The following is a 19,631-nucleotide window of genomic DNA, read 5'->3' on the forward strand; positions in this document are numbered from 1 at the left end:
TAGCAGTTACCGTGCTTTAACGGCTAAAGACCGAGATAATCGCTATGTAAATAACTGTTTGACGATATGTATCAGTTTAAGCGGCGGGCTTTCGATAAGGTTACTGGTGGTAGGACCTCTCGTGAGTCCGCACGGGTAGGTACCACCACCCTGCCTATTTCTGCCGTGAAGCAGCAATGCGTTTCGGTTTGAAGGGTGGGGTAGCCGTTGTAACTATACTGAGACCTTAGAACTTATATCTCAAGGTGGGTGGTGCATTTACGTTGTAGATGTCTATGGGCTCCAGTAACCACTTAACACCAGGTGGGCTGTGAGCTCGTAAATACATCCAAGCCATAAAAAAAAATTGTCTCTTTTATCATTTAAGAGGCACTACTATCTCTCTTTCAATATGTCAAAGTGTATTTTGACCTTTTTGGTAATAAGGGCCTTTTTTCTGACCGGGAATTACACAACTGCACAATTCTAACTCTAAATATTATTCCCGTATATAGTTTGAAATTGATCTGTTTGAAATAAATGGCATTAATTTGTGATAGCTTAGCGTCAGGTTGAGCCTAAGCTCGCCAACTCAATGATGCCAATAAAGTAATATCGTAATTGTATTAATTGGCTTATTTAACTTTAGATCACACATTCTCTGTACGATACAATTCATTTGCGGACAATTAATTTAATTGGCCTTATATCGTGGATTAAAACGTCGGCTATTGTTCTGGATACGAGCGATAAACATTAATGTGTTCAAACACAAACAACATTTTTACTTGTATATGTTTGATTTCTGTGTTGTTACGATAAAAGCAAAAATATAGGGTGTTACTGCTACGTTGTAACATGCAGGGTACCGTTTGCAAAAAAAAACCAATAGATTTGAATATTTAGATTTCGTTTTTGTTATTACCTAAGTGTTATTGAAAGTTTACTATTTGATGCTACGAAGAGAAAGAACAAGCTATTCGTACTGTAATCCGCCCATCGCCGATATCACCCGAGAAATGTTCATCTCCAGCGGTCATCAGTTCTTCGAGCAAACCCCTGTACACTTCAAACTAGCAATCCTTCGGGTTATGTTCGTGATCTTGGTACTTTTGCGAATCTCCTCATTCCTAATACGATCTAGCAGGGAAACTCCAAGCATTCGCAACGGTTCGTCTTAGATATGCAAATACAAAATGTCCCTACGTCAAATGATAATTAGTGGAGTACTAAGCGACATGTGCTTGGCTGCTATTCCCGATCCTGCGGAAAGAATGGAAAGCAGTCGACGTCGCCCCAAACACGTCATTTTGGATGTGCCCGATCCACTAACGGTGCTTTTAGGTACCTCAAGCACCGGTCATCATTCTCGTCGAACCCGTCGCTTGCGACGAAGGATTCGATGAGTAAATTAACCCTCAGACAAAGCCCACTGAGTTTCTCGTCGGATCTTCTCAGTGGGTCGCGTTTCCGATCCGGTGGTAGATTCTGCGAAGCACGGCTCTTGCTAGGGTTCGTGTTAGCAACGTCATCAGGTGTGAGTCCCGTGAGCTCACCTACTAGTTAAGGCGACGCTGATATAGCCTCTTAAGGCTATCAGCTTAGGTAGAAAAAAAAAGCTTGGCTGTGTTCATAGCATTGCTGATGTCCAAGAGCGACGGTGACCACCAATCATCAGGTCAGCTGTTTTTCTTACCTGCGAAAGCAATAAGCATAAGTTATCGTAGTATTATAAAAAATTTGAAATTTGAAAATTTGGTTGCTTTAACTGAAAGAAAAACGTTACATGTTTTATCATTATTATCCTTATTATAGCCCTCGAAACTCACAGAGATAGTATGTTGAAAACAATCCTTTGCAAATTAATCAGTTTCCGGCCCCTTGATTCTCAGAAGGTCATTAACAATGGAGAGTAATGAGGGGTTGTTTACATATTAGGCATCGCACGTGTAACCGTTTTGTAGGGGTTTCTTCCGCGATGTGATTTTTCAAAGATTATATTTTAATGGAAGAGACTGTTAAACATGGAAATATGCGAAATCATAGATGAAATAAAATCAATCTCTGAGAAATAGCATAGCTTAACACAGATTCGGAATGCAGTTTCACCACTAGGAGAATCTATAAGAGTTTGCTCTTTTGGCATATGGGTATGTACATGACTACACAAAAAAATACTAAAATTATTGAACTATTTAAAAAAGGCCTAACTAGAAACAGAACTAAGACTGGTCTACATTAATAAGTAATGACCAAAGATTTGTTCAGTACTGTTGGTGTGTCGGGAACAGTTTTCAAAATCGCACGCTTTTGTTACTCACACAGTGACGTATTACATATGACAGTAGAGCCAATAAAAATACCTTAATATATACTTGCTATTTTTAATTGAAAACTGGTAAAGCTAAAATTGAATAGGAGGATGAGCTCACTGCCCACTTGATCAGATGTAGCCGAAGATTATATAGAACTCACAACATTAATATTGCCGTGTTGCTTCAAGTTTGAAGGTTGTATCAAAGTTCTACACTTAGATACTTAAGCTAGGATTCTATTTTATTGGTACTGAAACAAGACAAAAAGACAATCTTACCAGGACAGATGACTTAGAGGAGTGGGATTTCGAGAGCAGCTGGTTCGCGAATGCATCTATTACCGGATCAGAATATCGATTAACTGTAAGATTCAAGAAGATTTAGCGGGCTGATGCTATGGGATTGGTTTCAGGTCGTACTCTTCGAGGAGTGGAACAGTGTCGCCAGTCATCACGTTTATTGGTAAAACTCCTTCGGTCGCAGCTGCTTAGCTGCCAATTGATTGCCAATCGATTGCTATTCCAATTTAGGTCTGGTTCTTCTAAAAAGTCCATCGAAGTTTCTATTAGAACAACTAAGATACGCAACAAAGGCGAGCAATCAACGGACATTAAAATTTTAAAATAATACAAATAGCATCGTAATCGAAACGTGTCTTAAAATAAACAATAACACCTTTATTAATAAAATTTTGCGCAACACAGTATAAAACCTTTAGCAATTGAATGCCCGGAACCGTAGCCCGGATAGGTGTAAACATTGGAAACAAAGAGAAGGTGCGAACTGGATTTCAACAGCTGAAAACACAAACGGCTTGCACTGTTCCTATTGTCTACACTGACTCAACTTAATCTCATTCGAGTATCTAAGTTGTTTCTGTATCACAAACGTTTGTTTCTTTTGTAAATAGCCTTTATCTTTACGAAATTTTCGCTTTTGAATGTTTCGCTTTAACGATCTTATCTTTAAAGGCCTCTTATTGTAATCTTTTTAATTTTACACGGCAATAAATGACATGGTTAAATACGCCATGACTTGGCAATAATTGTTAATTTGAAAATTTGTGAGAAGTAACATACAAAGTAGTGCATCTGAAATAGAGCTGGGCTAGACATTTAGCAAGGCGAAATTATAGTCGATGCAGTAAGACAATGATGTAATGATGACCAAGATTAGGTCGTAGAGGTGCCGGAAGATCTATAGGAGTGTTGACCAATGACCTAGTCAGGATTGCGGGAAAGACGTAGATGAGAATGGTGGGCGATCGAACATAATGGCCTAGAAGATGGAAGGCCTATGCCCAGCAGTGGGCTTCAAAGAGATGATAAATAAATAAACAAAACGAATTACGATTCTTACCCAAATAAATTTGTAAAAATGTTGTATCTACGTACTTTTGATTTTATAAAAAAAGTGTAACAAAATTACATACAGCCTTTTGAATTTTGACAGCGCACCATTTTCAAAAGCCGCTGAGTAAATCACAGGTGTTTTTTCATATTGTGTCAAAGGAACCTTTTATGGTGCTGTCGGTCGATGCATTTTCAATTGGTGAGCTACTATCAGCTCGGAACAGCGAAGGTTTAACACAATTTACTGCTTTAATGCAGATTGACGAACCCGATCCGAGAGAATGGATCCTAGGAGCCGTCATGGCGGTCATAAATGCTACATTTTAAGTTTTTATTATGAACTAGCTGACCCGGCAGACTTTGTAGTGCCTCAATCGATAAATAAAAGACCAAAACTTTTGTATAAACTTAACTTAAAACAAACACAAGGAATCCGTCCGCCAGGGGACACAGCAAAGGAAAAATGAAATTGTTATTTCTATTTCGTTCCGAGCATTTTCATATTAATCTACCTTCTCTGGACTTCCACAAATAATTCAAGACAAAAATTAGCCAAATCGGTCCAGCCGTTCTCGAGTTTTAGCGAGACTAACGAACAGCAATTCATTTTTATATATATAGAATAGAATAGATAGCTTGACGACCTCACGATTCTGGCGTAAAGCGGTTACCGGCAACCACGTCGATACATTAAACTCGAAGTGAAGATTTTATTTTATAACGACTGTTCCATTTTTCAAACCGAAACGAATGATATCTTTAAATACGCCTTTGAAGTTAACCAAATACTCGTGGTATGTTATTAGGTACACATCTATTCAGAAAAAGCTGTCTTTATGATTTCAACCTCAGCATAGTACTATACATTAACCCGCGAACACACAAAATCTATGGAACTTACAAACTAAATCGCTGAAGTGGTGCAAATTGTTTATTTTTAGCAGTTACCCACCCTTTTTTTATTACATAGATGGGTGAACGAGCTCAAACCCCATGTGGTGTAAGTAGTTACCGGAGCCCATAAACATCCACAAAGTAAATGCCGCCACCCACCTTGAGATATGAGTTCTAAGGTCTCAGTATAGTTACAACGGCTGCTCAACCCTTTAAACCGAAACGCATTACTGCTTCATCTCCCCCACAGCTATTTGTTAGTGATCGTCTCAGGCCAAAAGATTTTCAAAATTTGACGCAGGCACTTATTCACAAACACTTGAAGCTTTATCAAGTCCTTGCGAACAAACCAAGTTTCATAAACCCCCTTTTGTTTTTTCTATCCGTCCCTGTTCCCGTTATCTGGGGTCGGGTCTCCTCACTCTACGGCGCCAGGCTGATCTGTCCTGGGTTGTCAGTTTTGGCAATTGGGCTTTCTTAAGGTCTCTTTCGATGTTTGACCACCAGGTCGATGGCGGGCGGCCTCTACCTTTCTTCTGTTCTGGCAAGCCCAATGCGACCTTCACCACATCATCTTCGTCCCGTCTCATTATATGACCATAACATCTAAGGCGATTTTCCGTCATTTTGTCTGTGATTGATGTGACTTTAAAGCTCCCCCGTATGTATTCATTCCGAACTCTGTTCATCTTGGTCACCCCACCCGCCCAGTGCAACATCTTCATTTCGTTTACATGTGCCATTTGTTTATGGGCTTTCTTGACTGTCCAGCATTTGGAACCGTACAGTAAGGCTGGCCTGACGGCTGTATTGTATGCTTTACCCTTTGTTTTTATGGGCATATGGTTATCACACAGAACTCCTGTCAGCGACCGCCATTTCTGCCACGCTATATGTTTCACAAACCCTATTTTAAAAAAAATGTTTTACGGACTTAAATTTTACATCTCTACTGTGCTTCGAAAGATAGAAGCAAAAACGTGCCAGAAAATACATTAGCAAAGATCAACGTAAACAAAAGCGTTTTTATCTATTTAAATGTTAAGCGTGTCGGAAACAGCGTTTTCACGATTACGCTTTGTGGTCACGTTCTAGCAATGTTGATAGTCTAGTCTCACCTAATAAGAGCATTGGCTTAATGCCAGAGCTCTACCACGGAACTCTAAATCGAAACGAAAAAAGAACTCACGTGTTTTTATTGTTACTAATTTATTAAGATTCGAAGTTCAATATGTTTTTCATCTTATAATGCCTTGTCTGGTAAACATTTAAAACGACGTAGACCAAGAGCTTGTCCGCGTGTTTACAGTAATAAATAATGTAGATGCCTAAATTTCTGTTCTTTTGATACAAAGCAGGCGAGACAAGCCAGAACTGTGGTAGGGATAATCAAAGACGCTGTCTAAACTTTTTTTAAATGGCCCATTGGTGGGTACAGAGGTTCAACTAAAGTAAAATAAAATGAAGTCACCATTTGTCATTATGTCTAGTCTGTAGCTATTTTTACTAAAGCTAACTAAAGCTACTAGAGCTACTAAAGCATTTAGTTACAAAAGGAATATTCAATTTATTATGATAAAAAAAAAACAATTGAGTCTCCATAAAAAAAAACAAAAAATGCAATAGTTTCGACTTGTAGTTTAGAAATCTAAGTTATTTCGTAAGCACCTTAACTGTTTGTGGTCGACAAACTTGTCTCTCAAATATTTGACAGCTTCAAGGCTTTTCAGTATTTCCGAAGCAGACTAATACACAGATTTATGTACCGGTTATCGAGTGACTTAGAAGTTTGCTTTGCTTGTTTCGAGAAAATACTTCATAGTGCCAATCTATCTTACGTACTTGCTTTGAATAAAACTCATTTATTTTGAGTATGTTTCTTTTTTTTATTGCTTAGATGGGTGGACGAGCTCAAAGCTCACCTGGTGTTAAGTGGTTACTGGATTCCATAGACATCTACAACGTAAATGCGCCGCCACCCATCTTGAGCTTAGCAGCATTTTTAGAATTAGAAGTATTATAGTTTAACTATTATGTGCTTGGTTGTGCCCCTGGTATTACTGAGGTTCATAAGTAACGGTGATCGCTCACCATCAGTTGCTGGTCGTTTGCCTGCAATGACAATAAAACCGCGTACAATAATAATATATTTATTAAGGAGATTCTATCGCATCAAAACCATCGAATACTCGTATAAGCTAGTCACATAATCAAATGATACACTATAATATAATAATTTTACCTTCGTATTCCCCTGAAACAAAGGCCGCTGCGTCTTACCAACAAAGGGCTTACACCCTTGTTCAAGGAATCGAATTAAATGACATTTCAGACCCTTTCGTTCATTAACGTGTTCGCTATAGATTCGTGCGGTGACAGTTTAATCAGGTTATGTTTGATGATGTACTGTTTATGTTACAACGAAGGTTAGCGGCTTCGAGTACTTCAGTGCTATGTGCAGAGGGCGTTATGTCACACAATGAAGTTTGAATTTGAATAATCAGTTGATAGATTAGTGGTTTTTGACAACACTAGTTAGCTTAATAATACAAATTCGATCCTAAAGTCTGACATTCTAAGAATGACATTCATTTATTGTATGATATAGATTTTATTTTGAAACTTTTTGAGAAAAAAACAACTCTTTACTGATTACATTGAAGATTTTATATATAAAAATGAATTGCTTTTCGTTAGTCTCGCTAAAACTCGAGAACGTCTGGACCGCTTTGGCTAGTTTTGGTCTTGAATTATTTGTGGAAGTCCAGAGAAGGTTTAAATGCTCGGAATTAAATAAAAATAACAATTTTGTTTTTCCTTTGATAAGTCCCCCGTCGGACGGATTCCTTTTGTTTGTTTTAAGTTAATTTTATACAAAAGTTTAGGTCTTTTATTTATCGATTGAGGCACTGCGAAGTCTGCCAGGTCAGCTAGTCGTCAATAATATGATTATACAATAAAATTATCTGAAAAATAGAGGATACAATGCTATTTGACTGATTCATCTTTGCCTATGAAAATATATTAATCAGATTAATATATTTCTTCCTTCTAGTTTAAATGGTTTTCTAAAATTGTATGTAGATTTTTTCACTGCACTTCACGTTCAATCTTGAGAGCCTGACTTCAGTTTAAAAATAAAATTAACTATGGCACATGTTAAATAAAAATTGGATTTGTAACGACGTATTTTAGCAAATGCAAACAGAATCTGTTATTTCGTGAGAATTGATTTTTATTTTGTTAGCCGACTTAACCTAATAATAGGTGTGTGGCTCTAATAAAGAATATAAATAAATAAATAAAAAACGTTTGAAATTGAATCTCTAAAAAAAGTTATAAATTTATTATATACTTCCATGGTTAAAAAACGATTGCTTAATGAAAGCAATACCTACATGAATCATCGTTAAAATCTAGCTTTAGCAAAATGAATAAAATGAATCCTTATTTCCCTCTATTTTGTATGTAAGATTAGATAGATTCCATTTATCTCGAACATCATTAAATTCAATTTAAGCCTCAATGGCTTCACACAATCACTGCCCGAATGCAAACATTATCAAGGCTGACCAGTGGTCATTGAAAACCAACATTAACGTTAAATCGAAGGAACTAATGGAAGTGAGCTTCTAATTTCCCGAACCCCGAAGCAACGGCGCGTGCATTGCTGATAGTAATTGACATAGAATGTAAGAGTTCAGATGAAACACTTAAATTAAACACATTACCAGGATATCACAATACCCTTTTGGGATTGGGTGTTGTTGCATTTGTTACCGTAGACATTTTTGTGCTGACTTTTTTTTTAATTTTATTTTTAATTTATTTTTTCTGCAACTTTACAGGAGAGCCATTTTAAGTTTAAAATTTGGAAAAATATTGTAAGAGAAAACTTCTTTAGCTATCTTTTTTTTATTTTTTATTGCTTAGATGGGTGGACGAGCTCACATCCCATCTGGTGTTAAGTGGTTACTGGAGCCCATAGACATCCACAACGTAAATGCGCCACTCACCTTGAGATACAAGTTTTAAGGTCTCAAGTATAGTTACAACGGTTACAACGGCTGCCCCACCCTTCAAACCGAAACGCATTACTGCTTCACGCTAGAAATAGGCAGGGTGGTGGTACCCACCAGCGCGGACTCACAAGAGGTCCTACCACCAGTAATTACGCAAATTATAATTTTGCGGGTTTCATTTTTATTACACGATGTTATTCCTTCAGCGTGGAAGTCAATCGTGAACATTTGTTGAGTGCGTATTTCATTAGAAAAATTGGTACCCGCCTGCGGGATTCGAACACCGGTGCATCGCTTCAACAGAAATGCACCGGACGTCTTATCCGTTAGGCCACGACGACTACAAAATAATCTGAATGGTATAAACTAAATTGAAGTTCGATCGAAGCCTTCGATGTGTATATGCATGTTTGTTTATACATATGTAATGGAATTTTCGATAATCGTTTTAGCATATTTCACAGATTTCGATTAGCTCGAAAATTTACACACGCAACAAGGACTGATGACAATACAATAATTTTAGACCGGTATTGATAATAAAGCATAGTCTTAAAGATTAGCAAGCTGAAGTGGCAATGGGCCGGACATATGTGTCGCAGAACCGATGGCCGATGGAACAGATGCGTTCTGGACTGGAGACCACGTACCAGTAAGCGCAGCGTTGGGCGTCCCCCTGCCCGGTGGACAGATGACTTGCGACGATATGCTGGAGAGGATTGGATGCGGAGGGCGCAAGGTCGTTCATTGTGGCGGACTGTGGGAAAGGCCTATCCAACAGTGGAGAGATACAGGCTGAGGATGATGACGATTGATAAATCAGTCGGGTCGGTTTGCTATTTAAGCGTATTTTTCTTAAGTTTTCAAACTACATACGTATATTATTAGTGTGAAAATGCTGTTCTACATCATCATATATATCGGTTTAAAGTCCCAATTTGGGATAACGAATTCCACGATTACGGAGAAAGACTTCCACGAAACCAGGACGCACAATTGCCCGGTTCAATTGGATCGATTGGGTGGTAGCAAATGGTGCGGATTTTTATTTATTATTTTTTATTGAATATATACTTGACTGAGCACACATCCGCCCTGGTATTCTCTACCTATGGTTTAAATCTCAATTCTAATGTGTAACGATTGTCCCGTATTTGAAACAGACACGCTTTATAGCTAGTGTTACACATTAGAGCTTATTATTAGGCGGATATTGCTTACTCACAACTAGAGATGGATAATAATAGTTTTTCGCAATGGTACATCTGCGTTCAATTTACTCTGTGCCCGGACCCGTCTTTCGTTGTAACTATCGTTACCGAAACCAAATTATATAACCAACAATAAGTATTAATGTTAACGGTTCAATTAATGTTCTTTCTAATGTTCACAGTATAATAGTTTTTGTATTATTTTGAACTAATTTAATTTTCTCTTTTTTTTTGCGGATAGCTAGCTATAAAGGGTGTTTGTAAAATAAAGTTGGTATAGAAATGTAAATTGTATAGTTTATTTTTGTACTAGTAAGAACCGTTCGAGGTCCGTTGTGAGAATCACTCGTATGGCGTATCAATATTTTTATATGAATAAAAAAAATACCTCTTTTATGTTAGTGCAAACCTTGTTCTGACAATTAGGAACACAGTGAAATAAATAACTCAAAACTGTAGAGTCATTGTCAAGAATACTCTGAATACTGCTTTTTTAGGCAGACGAGTATACGGCCCACCTGATGGTGAGTGGTTACTGTCGCCCATAGACTTCAGCAATGCCAGGGGCAGAGCCAAGCCGCTGCCTACCGTTAAGGACTCTCCACAAGCCTCGTTTGAAGAACGATAATTCATAGCGCGCCGGAAACACCGTGGAAGAGATCTCATTCCAAAGCCGGATGGTACGTGGCAAAAAAATACATGTGACAATTCACTTTGTATCTGATGATACAATGAAATCCCGTTGTTTTCTATAACGAGACTTTATTTTATATTTGTACAATAATTTGTTTAGAGTAGAGATGTTTAGTTTGTATTTTGATGAATTACATGAAGTAATTAAGTATAGAAGCAAGAAGCTTGTATAAATTGAATTAAGTAGGTAGAAAAAGAAACGGGAATAAAATTGTTCCTCGTAAAAGTGTTAGGAGACAGATTATATTTTAATTACAGAGTAGTTAGCTTAATATAGATTATAGAGGACACGCAGATACGGCAAAGGCGTTAACACACTTATAAATTTAAAATTTTGTTGATATTCCGCGCGAGAGTTGAAAAAGGATAAAGAGCAAACTTGTTCCTTAATGTATTCGATGAAAAACATCAATGTATATCAATGAAATGTAAAATATACAATGTTTCAATATCATCCCCTAGGGAGGAGCAATAGGGCGGTAAAGTTTGTATGAAGAAAACATATCACTTTGCCAGATAATCCTCTAACATCTTACAAAAATTCTGAAAACAAATAACTTGACACGTGTCTCATAGAATTCCCAATGTACGCTTTATACGGGCAGCCATGCATTAAAATTGTGAGGAAGAAATAAACATTTAGTTTCCACCCCTGGTTGATAGATAGCAGTGTCATATGTCACATTAGTGAACATTGCTTTAGTGTTTTTATTCACCTGGTATTAATAATTAGTTACCGGATTTCATGCTGCTATTAAAATCGGAGCTCTTTTTGTTTTATCACCAGAAGAGGGGATGGAATAGCTTATCTCTCAAGATTGGTACATAATCCTACTACCAGTAAATAAGGGTGAGCAGCAGCCAGGGAAGGCTTGAGGTGCTATTCTAAGTCGCCTTACTGATATAGTGGTCTCTTTTTCTTTGCATTTTTTTTTGCTTAGATGGTTAGACGAGCTTACAGCCTACCTGGTGTTAAGTGGTTACTGGAGCCCATAGACATCTACAACGTAAATGCGCCACCCACATTGAGATATAAGTTCTAAGGTCTCAGTATAGTTACAACCGTTTCCCCGCCCTTCAAACCGAAACGCATTACTGCTTCACGGCAGAAATAGGCAGGATGGTGGTATCTACCCGTGCACACACACACTACAAGAGCCTACCACCAGTAAAATTTGCGTAATTCCGTCAAATCGTTACTAATAGCATCGATTCTGTGTCATCATTCGAAAACCATAATTTATCATCTAAAAATAATTTAAATCCTCGTAGTCGGCTGTATCGTGGCACGTACGCCGGACGGTAACACGTAGAGGCTGCCGCAACCGGGGCCACAACATAAAAAACAAATTAGGAAGTGTCGTTTTATGGGCGGAGGAATCACGAAAATCTTAAAGTGCGCCCCAGTCGGTCAGGCTTCAAGCAAAACGTGACCATTTTAAGGCGCTCCCCTCACGTAATATGAACAGCCGGTGTCGTCGTGAGTTCAACTTTGTTTGCATTCAGATATGCAGTCAGACGCAATCGGCCGGTTGTATAGAAATAAATATTTTCGGAATATTGTTCTCGGAGATTTTAGAAGATATACTTCTTTAGGCGCGTTATGAAAAATTGATGAGAGTGAAATTTTACGATGCGCGCGCACCGTGACACAAAATTAACAGAAATGAAGTTGCCCACTAAATCGCTCATTACAATACGACCGACGTAACTTGGCGAGTCTGAATATAGCCGCAGGTGAACTTTCGCGCATGTACACTCGTAAAAAAAGTGTTATTAGCATTTATTTTTTAGTAATGTAAATGACAAAATTATTATTTAATATAATTCATACTAAAAATCGTGCATCCGTGCATCCGTGCAGTACAGACGTGTTAGAGATCTTTCCAAAAACATTCATTTCACCGACAAACCATTTTAAACTCAAGCAACATATGCTCTTGATTACAATTTGCCGTGAAGTGCAGTGCGAGAAAAATAAAATTTATTTAACTTATTTTAAAACCGCTACTATTACAATTTCGACCATAACAGTTTAAGCAGTGACTACAAATTCGCCTGACCTCTTCGTGCACCTTACAACAAAGTCACTAATTGAGCCACGGATCTACAATGAGCGTACTACGCTCACGGAATGGAGGCGGCGTGTCTCAAACGTATGGAGGATCTCAACCAAACCCATCGGTAACTCCTGATTGTGATACTCAAAAAATTACATTTAGAAATAAACGAAGGTCATCTAATAGCAACGATTGTGTCATCGAAAAAATCTTAGATGTGAAGAAACAGATGGCAGAAATGATGTCTCTTATGGCGTCAAGTAGTGTTGCCCAAACTGAGAATATAAACAGATTGTACCAAGATGTCAGTGCTATGAAAGGGCAAGTTGATAAAATATGTAACAATATTGAATCCATCATCATCGAACAGGAAAAATTGAAGGTGGATGTGTCAAACGTGATGACGTCTACCAGTATATTGGGAAATAAAATTGAACTTCTTGAAAAAGAAGTGGAAGGACTTAAGTTTAAATCGTTGCATACACAAGAATCTGCGTCCATGAATCGCGTGAATTATAACAAGATGATTGCCGAATGTCAAGAACGTAGTCAGCGAGCAAAAAATATAATCGTATGCGGTGTCATAGAAGCCACCTCTGAAAATGCTATAGAAAGATTGGAATATGACAGAAAAGAAATAATAAAACTTACTAAAATGGCCTCAAGTAACTGTCCTGAACCTGAAAACATACACCGTCTAGGAAAATATCAACATGACAAAATCCGCCCCATTAAAGCTATTTTTAAATCAGAGGATACTGTTAAAGTTATACTTAGAAACCGAAATAACATGGCAGCTGCTAACGTCAAGATATACAGTGATCAAACTCCACATCAGAGAGAAACCTTAAAAATCCTGAAACAAGAACTTGAAAATCGAATTTCCAATGGCGAAACTAATATTTCTATTAAATATGTAAAAGGAGAACCAGCAATAGTAGAATCCTTACCAAAAAACTCTGCGCCGGCAACAAACAATCTAGTACCAGAATAGGAATTTTACAAATTGAGAACATTTCATACCAGATTACAAACGACTACTCACAAATTGAAACGTTCTACCCATCTCTCAACTTTCTCTACGCCAATGTACGCAGCATTGTTAAGCCGGGAAAGTTTGATGAGCTCAAGTGCGTCCTGAAGTCTATCGATAAGTAGTTAAAAAATGAAACGAAAAAACAACGAAACTAACAACCTGCAAACATTTTACCAATGCCACATCCATGCGAACTAGCTCCTTGTGGCGCCAATATCTACCCGCCACCGAGCGGCCGGCGGCTGGTCGAGGCGATCTGCTGTGGTAATCTACCCTGTTTATACATTTTAAGAAAATAATAATCTTTATAGTTTTTGTTAAATATATTGTCATAGCACCGCATGTTGTTACTATAAAATATTTTTATGTACTGCACGAACTGAATTAATTATAACTATATTCTCATTTAAGTGAATTTATGTAATTCTTTTGAGAATAAAGAATATCTTTAACCCGAAATATTATTAAATTATTAACGTTAAATATTTATTATTAATTATTTAATATTTAAAAAAAAAAGAAATAAATTTAATAAAAATAAAGTATAATTTCTTACGCGCGTACATAAGTATACGCACCCTTTTTTTACCTGTCAATCAGATGGCGTTAAAAGACACTTTAAATAAAGAAATTTATATCCATGTTTTGCACGTCGAATAAGTATAAAATATAGCAATTTATTGAATAGTGCCAAACAAAAATTCATTTCAGCAGCAGATTGACATTTTAGTTATTAGAAAATGAACAATCCTAAGCTTTAATAGTATAATGGAGAATATATGGCATATTTTTTTTAAATATCTAGTGGTTAGACTTAACAATGATATTATATATTTTCCGATACCCTCATTTTATAATGATTATTAAAAATAACAAAAATGCAAGTAGAAATATAATTTGAGGTTACATTTTTCGTGGCTAAATGCCTATATGCACAGATTTATTTATACTATGGGATAAGCATAGATTTTATATTACTACACAGATAAGATTTTGAGATGTAATGATATTATACACATTTGCACAGTTAAGAACTATGAATATACGGTTAGCTTCCTGTTTTAACATCAACTAGATTATTTAATTCAATATCCATCGGACACAATCGGTTAACAATAAATTTCTTAACAAGATGCTTAGCAACGTTTTGGCTTAGTTACAATATTAGTTTAGTGTGGTCTTAATTTAATTAAGAATTTGAATATTTTCATGTTTAAATGCTACAAACCGTGCATCCTTGATAAAGAAATTAATGGACTACATAAAAATGTAATTTTAAAACACATAAATTTTAATGTAGATTTATAAAATTAATTTATTTGACACCTGAATACGTTCCATGGCGTCACATTGTTATCACCCTGGGTTTCATTGTAGACTGCTCTTAATTTGAAATTGGCAAGACCGCAAAGTACTGCGAGCGAAATTCGATCCGCGTCTCCACCACTGTTAACTTCAAAATGTTTTTTTTTTTTTTTTGGTCAGGAGGAAATCGCCAGACTTCCGCCCTCCACTGGGGATAGAGGGCGGAGCATGTCAGAGTCGAACTGACTAAAACCTCCTGTCGCTCAACAACCAACGTCCAAACCTCGCATGAGACAACGCCCCCAACCACGATATGGGCATCGACAGGTGGCACTCTCCGGGGCCTGTGGAACCACATGGCCTCGGATTTACTGAGCGCCACGTCTAGGCCCAATCTCCTGATTTTGCTGACGACATGCGCCACCCCAGCGGTAGCAAGACGGACAGACTCAGCAAAACTCCCCCCCCGGGCCACGACCAACGTGTCGTCTGCGTAACAGATTACGCTTAGGCCCGGTAGGAGAGCACCCCTCAGTACTCAGTCATACCCGATATTCCACAAAAGGGGGCCGAGCACCGACCCCTGTGGAACACCGCGCACGACCGGGAACCATATTGCTCCGCCGACAGATCGGGTCCCACCCTGACCAGATGCTGGATGATGCGGGCCGCCAGAATGCGTTCCAGCAGCTTGCCCACCTCATCCAGCAACACGATGGGACGGTACCCGGCGGCAGTATCCGCCGGGCGCCCCTCCTTTCCGACAAATCCCTCCCGCTCCTGCGGGAACAGCGCCGAGACGATGTCCCGCAGCTGCTGAGGCTGGAGACGCTCCGTGATCGGAGGGGCCCATGGGCGCATTTTATTGCGCACCATATGATAGGGCCGCCCACACGAATCCTCATCCAGCGTCTCCAAGAGACCCTCCATGTGTGGGTTCTTGGCTCTTCTGATGGCCAGCTGCAATGCCCTCTGCGCGATGCGAAATGCGCCGCGCAGCCGGGCCTCTGCCGCCGCGAACCCAACCGGATCGTTGCGCCGCGGCAGGCGGCGACGGCGATGCTTGGCGCACTCGCGCCTCGCCCGAACGCACTCCACGCGGAGTTGCGCAATTTCGGGCGACCACCAGTACGCCTGGCGATTAAGAAGTCGAGGGCCGATCCGGGGCATCGACGCATCACAGATGCGATGCATCGTGTCCCAGAACCACCCTGCCTCTCCCTCGACCTCGACCGGGTGTCCGTGCGTCCATGGGCGCCCACGCCGCCACCGTAGAGGCTTCCATCAGGAGCTCCTTATTCAGGTGCTTCAGTGCCCACTTGGGGAATGACCGGGATGCACCACGGGGGTGGTCCCCGTGGACGTCCGCGACTGCGGAGCGGGCGGAGAGATCAAACCGAATATATCGGTGATCTGACAGCGTCTCCGCCCCCTCCAAAACTCTCCAGTCGCGGATACGGCGTGCGATGGCCGGGCTTGCGAACGTAACGTCCACAATAGACTCGCCCTGCCACCGCACGCACGTCGCAACCGAACCTCTATTCAACAAACAGAGGCCGGCCGCGTGCGCCCACCTCTCCAGTAGCCTACCACGAGCGTCCGAGCGGGGGGAGCCCCATGCGACAGACTTCGCATTGAGGTCCCCCGCGAGAATCACTGGACGAGGAGCGAGGCGGCGAGCAATCGCCCCGATCCCGCCCAGGAAATGCCCGAACTCGATGGTAGGCCTATTCGGAGAGAAAACTTCAAAATGTAGCACAAAATAAAAGTAAACATTGAAATGAAACTATTAATATTTATTTGTGTTAATTTGAAAAATTGTTCGAATTCATTTAATTCTTTATCTTATCTTCTTTATCTCTTAGGGCGGATTCGACCAAACTTAAATTTAAACTCGAGTAACTATACGAGGAATAACCTATTCCATGATTTTAATCTCGAGTAAATTCATAGTCATTTTTCCACGTATACTTGCGCTAGGAATAACAATACGCGAATAGCAGAGTGAATGGTGAACAAAAATAAAATCCGGCAAATAAATGTTGTTGTTCAACGGCATAGTGTAAGAGCATACATATCGTCAACTCGATTTTGCCGTATTTTAGTGTGAAAAAGTAGCTGTTGTGTAAGATATCCAGCTGTCAAACGTATTATTTTTATTTCTTGTTTGTTTGAGGGAATTGTCAAGTTTTGTCGTGTGGTTTTATCTTTTTTCGTTTAAACGTTGCATTCAGACTATTAATAATCATTTAGTGCATTGCGTTGACTTGAAATTAAAACAGAATAAATATTTATGAAATGACAGAAATCAGAAGTTGGACTGACAGACGCCATTACTTTATTCTAGGAATAGCTCCGTTATTCCGTGCGAAACGGCGGTATAGTAACAATTCCCGAATAGGCCCACTATTCTTAGAATTGTAGTTGGTAAAACGTAAAATTGATTTACTCTCGATTAACTGACGAGTTATTCTAAGAATAAGATTTACTCTTGTTTGGTCGAATCGACCCTTAATATTATAATCTACCCGAAACTTTTATTAGTTAGTTTTTTAAATTAATTGTGATCTTTACTTTACATATATTAATTAGACTTGAGCTTCTAGAGATGTGATTACATTTCGTCATATTTCCGGATAGGTTAGAGCGAGCGGCTGGTGCTAATACCTGGTGCGAGCGGCTGGTACAAGCGGCTGGTACGAGCGGCTGGTGCTAGCGGCTGGTGCTAGCTGCTAGTGCTAGTTTCTGGTGCAAGCAGCTGGTGCTAGCGGCTGGTGCTAGTTTCTGGTACGAGCGGCTAGTGCGAGCGGCTGGTACGAGTGGCTGGTGCTAGCGGCTGGTGCGAGCGTCTGGTACGAGCGGCTGGTGCGAGTGGCTGGTGCTAGCGGCTGGTGCTAGTTGCTGGTGCTAGCTGCTGGTGCTAGTTTCTGGTGAAAGCGGCTGGTGCTAGCGGCTGGTGCTAGCGGTTGGTGCGAGCGGCTGGTGCGAGCGGCTGGTGCGAGTGGCTGGTGCTAGCGGCTGGTGCTAGCGGCTGGTGCTAGCGGCTGGTGCGAGCGGCTGGTACGAGTGGCTGGTGCTAGCGGCTGGTGCTAGCGGCTGGTGCTAGGGGCTGGTGCTAGCGGCTGGTGCGAGCGGCTGGTGCGAGCGGCTGGTGCGAGCGGCTGGTGCGAGCGGCTGGTGCGAGCGGCTGGTGCTAGCGGCTGGTGCGAGCGGCTGGTGCTAGCTGCTGGTGCTAGTTGCTGGTGCTAGCTGCTGGTGCTAGCGGCTGGTGCGAGCGGCTGGTGCGAGCGGCTGGTGCTAGCGGCTGGTGCGAGCGGCTGGTGCGAGCGGCTGGTGCGAGCGGCTGGTGCTAGCTGCTGGTGCTAGCTGCTGGTGCTAGTTGCTGGTGCGAGCGGCTGGTGCTAGCTGCTGGTGCTAGTTGCTGGTGCGAGCGGCTGGTACGAGCGGCTGGTACGAGTGGCTGGTGCTAGCGGCTGGTGCGAGCGTCTGGTACGAGCGGCTGGTGCGAGCGGCTGGTACGAGTGGCTGGTGCTAGCGGCTGGTGCTAGTTGCTGGTGCTAGCTGCTGGTGCGAGCGGCTGGTGCTAGCGGCTGGTGCGAGCGGCTGGTGCTAGCGGCTGGTGCGAGCGGCTGGTGCGAGCGGCTGGTGCGAGCGGCTGGTGCGAGCGGCTGGTGCGAGCGGCTGGTGCGAGCGGCTGGTGCGAGCGGCTGGTGCTAGCTGCTGGTGCTAGTTGCTGGTGCGAGCGGCTGGTACGAGTGGCTAGTGCTAGCGGCTGGTGCTAGCTGCTAGTGCTAGTTTCTGGTGCAAGCAGCTGGTGCTAGCGGCTGGTGCTAGTTTCTGGTACGAGCGGCTAGTGCGAGCGGCTGGTACGAGTGGCTGGTGCGAGCGGCTGGTGCGAGCGGCTGGTGCTAGCTGCTGGTGCTAGTTGCTGGTGCGAGCGGCTGGTACGAGTGGCTGGTGCTAGCGGCTGGTGCTAGTTGCTGGTGCTAGCTGCTGGTGCGAGCGGCTGGTGCTAGCGGCTGGTGCTAGTTTCTGGTACGAGCGGCTAGTGCGAGCGGCTGGTACGAGTGGCTGGTGCGAGCGGCTGGTGCGAGCGGCTGGTGCTAGCTGCTGGTGCTAGTTGCTGGTGCGAGCGGCTGGTACGAGTGGCTGGTGCTAGCGGCTGGTGCTAGTTGCTGGTGCTAGCTGCTGGTGCGAGCGGCTGGTGCTAGCGGCTGGTGCGAGCGGCTGGTGCTAGCGGCTGGTGCGAGCGGCTGGTGCTAGCTGCTGGTGCTAGCGGCTGGTGCTAGCTGCTAGTGCTAGCTGCTGGTGCTAGCGGCTGGTGCTAGCTGCTAGTGCTAGTTTCTGGTGCAAGCAGCTGGTGCTAGCGGCTGGTGCTAGTTTCTGGTACGAGCGGCTAGTGCGAGCGGCTGGTACGAGTGGCTGGTGCTAGCGGCTGGTGCGAGCGTCTGGTACGAGCGGCTGGTGCGAGCGGCTGGTACGAGTGGCTGGTGCTAGTGGCTGGTGCGAGCGGCTGGTGCTAGCGGCTGGTGCGAGCGGCTGGTGCGAGCGGCTGGTGCGAGCGGCTGGTGCTAGCTGCTGGTGCTAGTTGCTGGTGCGAGCGGCTGGTGCTAGCGGCTGGTGCTAGCTGCTAGTGCTAGCGGCTGGTGCTAGCTGCTAGTGCTAGTTTCTGGTGCAAGCGGCTGGTGCGAGCGGCTGGTGCTAGCTGCTGGTGCTAGTTGCTGGTGCGAGCGGCTGGTACTAGCGGCTGGTGCTAGCTGCTGG

General features: G+C 42.0%; 2 protein-coding genes and 1 long non-coding RNA gene across 3 annotated transcripts in view; all 3 read right to left on the reverse strand.

The window, feature by feature from the left end:
* Positions 1-19,631, reverse strand: part of LOC110385588 (uncharacterized) — a 933,915-nt gene that overhangs the window by 655,524 nt on the left and 258,760 nt on the right. The gene's annotated exons all lie outside the window — the stretch shown is intronic.
* LOC119628996 (uncharacterized) lies at positions 4,939-5,382 on the reverse strand. Its single transcript, XM_038013300.1, has one exon. The coding sequence runs from the start codon at positions 5,380-5,382 to the stop codon at positions 4,939-4,941; it is 444 nt and encodes a 147-aa protein (XP_037869228.1).
* LOC134199578 (uncharacterized) lies at positions 6,083-7,100 on the reverse strand. The gene is made up of 2 exons (XR_009974133.1): positions 6,783-7,100; positions 6,083-6,652 (listed from the first exon to the last, which is right to left on the reverse strand). It is a non-coding gene; the product is annotated as an uncharacterized LOC134199578 (long non-coding RNA).

The sequence above is a fragment of the Bombyx mori genome, chromosome 10 (genome assembly GCF_030269925.1).
Source record: "Bombyx mori chromosome 10, ASM3026992v2".
In the NCBI taxonomy this organism is placed as follows: domain Eukaryota; kingdom Metazoa; phylum Arthropoda; class Insecta; order Lepidoptera; family Bombycidae; genus Bombyx; species Bombyx mori.